The sequence below is a fragment of the Mustela erminea genome, chromosome 9, assembly GCF_009829155.1.
Source record: "Mustela erminea isolate mMusErm1 chromosome 9, mMusErm1.Pri, whole genome shotgun sequence".
In the NCBI taxonomy this organism is placed as follows: domain Eukaryota; kingdom Metazoa; phylum Chordata; class Mammalia; order Carnivora; family Mustelidae; genus Mustela; species Mustela erminea.
The window spans coordinates 98,812,037-98,815,166 of NC_045622.1; the positions used below are offsets into that span (position 1 = coordinate 98,812,037).

The 3,130-nt window shown below is 37.7% G+C and overlaps 1 protein-coding gene across 1 annotated transcript; it reads left to right on the plus strand.

Annotated features, from left to right (window-relative positions):
- The first annotated feature begins 1,870 nt into the window (after positions 1–1,870).
- Positions 1,871–2,797, plus strand: LOC116599886 (olfactory receptor 4P4-like). Its single transcript, XM_032359834.1, has one exon. It carries the CDS (start codon positions 1,871–1,873, stop codon positions 2,795–2,797), a length of 927 nt encoding a protein of 308 aa, XP_032215725.1.
- Positions 2,798–3,130: the final 333 nt, after the last annotated feature.

Sequence of the window (3,130 nt, forward strand, 5' to 3'; positions counted from 1 at the left end):
CTGATTTTGTACTCCACTGCTCTATCATTTGCTGGGAGTCGTCTGACAGAGGTTCCCTCTACTGACAATCTGTCTTCCCATATATCTCCTCATATTTACTTCTCTGCATGGCCTACCTTCCAGAAAGTGGTAACTTTTCTGTTCATAGAATTGCTGCTGTTCTTTTTTTCAATCTTCTGTTGAGTTTGTAGGTATTCAGAATGGTTTGATAACTATCTAGCTGAATTCCTGGGACCAGAAAAGAAAATAGGTTTCCTACTTCTCCACTGTCTTGCTCCTCCCCCTCTGCATTTTAATTCTTTCTGAATTTTGGAATCAGTTTTTCACGAAAAAGTTTGTCAGAATTTTTGTTCTAATTATTAAATGTATTGATTAATTTTGGAATAATTAACATCTTTCTTATATATTGATACTCCCTAACCATAAATATGGTATATTCTTTTACCTTGTTACAATATTTTTATGTCAGTTAATAAGATACTATATTCAATGAGGGAGTTCTATTTTTAAGGACAGAATAGATAACTCACAGATAAAATAATCCTGAACCATTTGTTTTAAACAAATTACACCATAGCTCAAAATCATTACTACTGGTTTTGCTTATGTGGCAGTGATATTTTCAGAGATTTTTGCAAGAAATTGAGCCACAGCCTGTTAATCTGGGGCTCATGGATGGAACTCAACCCAAAAGTCCACAAACCTCACAAAGTCTTATTAAAAATCTTTTTGTATGCCCACTGTACATTTTTCCAAAATAATCTCATGGAAAATCACACATTATGAAAGTAAAAGTAAAAATCATTGTTCAGTTGCTGTTATAACCCTTCAAAACAGGCTATCACACTTTATCAGTGTGTAGAGTTTATGTTTTATCCAACTGGGCACTGAATTTAACAATTTTGTGACACATTTTTTTTTTTTTGCCAAAATGAAGTAAGAGATATAGTTTAATATTTTGCACCAGAGCAGTATGTCCTTTTTAATTAAAATATTTCATGACTGGGACCCATAAACCTGTAGTGAGCCTGTAAAGGAGAGAAAGTGGTTCAATTCAAAGAAATAAAAGGTAGGTAAAACAGATCTAGTAAAAAAGAATCTTTGGATGGAATTTGATCCTCCAAGGATGCTGTCCTACTGGGAAGCACTAGAAAGTAGGATGAAGGGATGAAAACTCCTGGGTTAGGCTGGAAAGTGAACTGGGATATTAGGTCAATTACAAGTAACCACAAATATACTACAATCCAATACAAAGGAGCACCCCTTTTCCCTAAGATCTCATCGTTGCTCAATGTTGGTGAAAAGGTGCTAAAGGGATTTTCTGAAATTGTCACCTAGAGATCTGATATTTAAAATTACGAGCTCACTGATGTCTAAAGACTTAACTGAACTTTCAGGATTCAGCACAAATTTAGTCACTGGGAAGGATGTAAATAACGAGACTGCTCTTGAAGAACAGATAACCTTAATGTTGTTGATACATAGCAGACATTTAAAAATTACTCTTAAGGTATACTATGGAAATTACATTTCAAAATTGACCTAAAAAAGAACACCTCATCTTCTAATTATTTATCCTTTTGCTCATAGTATGAAACTGGGAGTTATTATAATTTAATTAGTTATTTGTGCAATTATTGTTAGTATATGTCTACTCTAATGAACTTTATCTACTTGTGGGTAAGACTTTATGTATTTTGCATACTGCTTTCTGTACCCTTAGCACTAATTATGGTGTTTGTATCGTAATGAACAATCAATATGTATTATTGAATAAATGAATGACTTTAAAAATAAATGAATAGTTTTAAAAGTTGACTGTTTCCAGTACATTAATTTTCTCCTTTACTTGATCACACCCACAGAAACAATGGGACATGAAAATATCACAGAATTTATCCTCTTAGGACTTTTTAGTGATGAGGATGAAAGGATTGCCTGTTTTGTGGTGTTCTCATTTTGCTACATTGCAATTCTCTCAGGAAACCTCCTAATTCTTCTTACCATCAGTGGCAGCCGCCTACGTGAGCAGCCCATGTACTTTTTCCTGAGCTACCTGTCTTTCATGGACGTCTGCTTCACTTCCACAGTGGCCCCCAAATTGATCACAGATCTACTGGCCCAGCAGAAGACCATCTCCTACAACAGCTGCATGGCCCAGATGTTCTATGCCCACTTCTTTGGTGCCACTGAGATCTTTATCTTGGTGGCTATGGCCTATGACCGTTATGCAGCCATCTGTAGACCCCTTCACTATATGGTCATCATGAGCAGACAGGTGTGCTATGTTCTTTTGATGGCCTCGATTCTCGGAGCATTTCTTCACTCAATCCTGCAGGTATTGATTATTATTGAACTTCCCTTCTGTGGACCCAATCAGATAGACCACTATTTCTGTGATGTTTTCCCCTTGTTGAAGCTGGCCTGCATGGACACTAGCCTGTTGGTTATTGTGATCATTAGCACCACAGGAGTGCTATCAATTTTGACCTTTGTTGCCTTGGTAATTTCTTACATCATCATCCTGTCCACGCTGAGGACACACTCATCCCAGAGCTGCCGCAAAGCTCTCTCCACCTGCGGCTCACACATCACTGTTGTGTTCATGTTCTTCTTGCCCCTCATCTTCACATATGTCCCCATGGCTGATTCTGTGAGTAATGACAAGGTTTTTGCCCTATTTTACACCATGATTGCCCCCATGTTCAACCCTCTCATCTACACACTGAGAAACACAGACATGAAGAATGCCATGAAGAAAATATGGTGCCAAAACACACAGCTTGAAGAGAAATGAAGTCTCTGGAGTTAAAATATTGGCCTGGATCTTGTTCTATCCACATAACTCTAATATCAACAAATACAGCATGTACAGGAAGGTTTTGTGATTTCATCAAGAACTGCAAGACTTGGGACACCTGGTTTGCTCATTTGGTTGGGCAACTGCCTTTGGCTCAGGGCATGATCCCAGAGTCCTGGGATAGAGTCCTACATCAGACTCCCTGCTCAGTGAGAAGTCTGTGTCTCCCTCTGACCCTCCCCCCCCATGCTCTCTCTCTTTCTCTTCTTTTCTCATTCTATATCTCAAATAAATAAATAAGTAAGTAAAGTATTTTTAACAAATTGCAAG

What these genes read in the sequence shown, in the direction of transcription:
- LOC116599886 (XM_032359834.1), top strand. Translation starts at nt 1,871, where the DNA reads ATGGGACATGAAAATATCACAGAATTTATCCTCTTAGGACTTTTTAGT.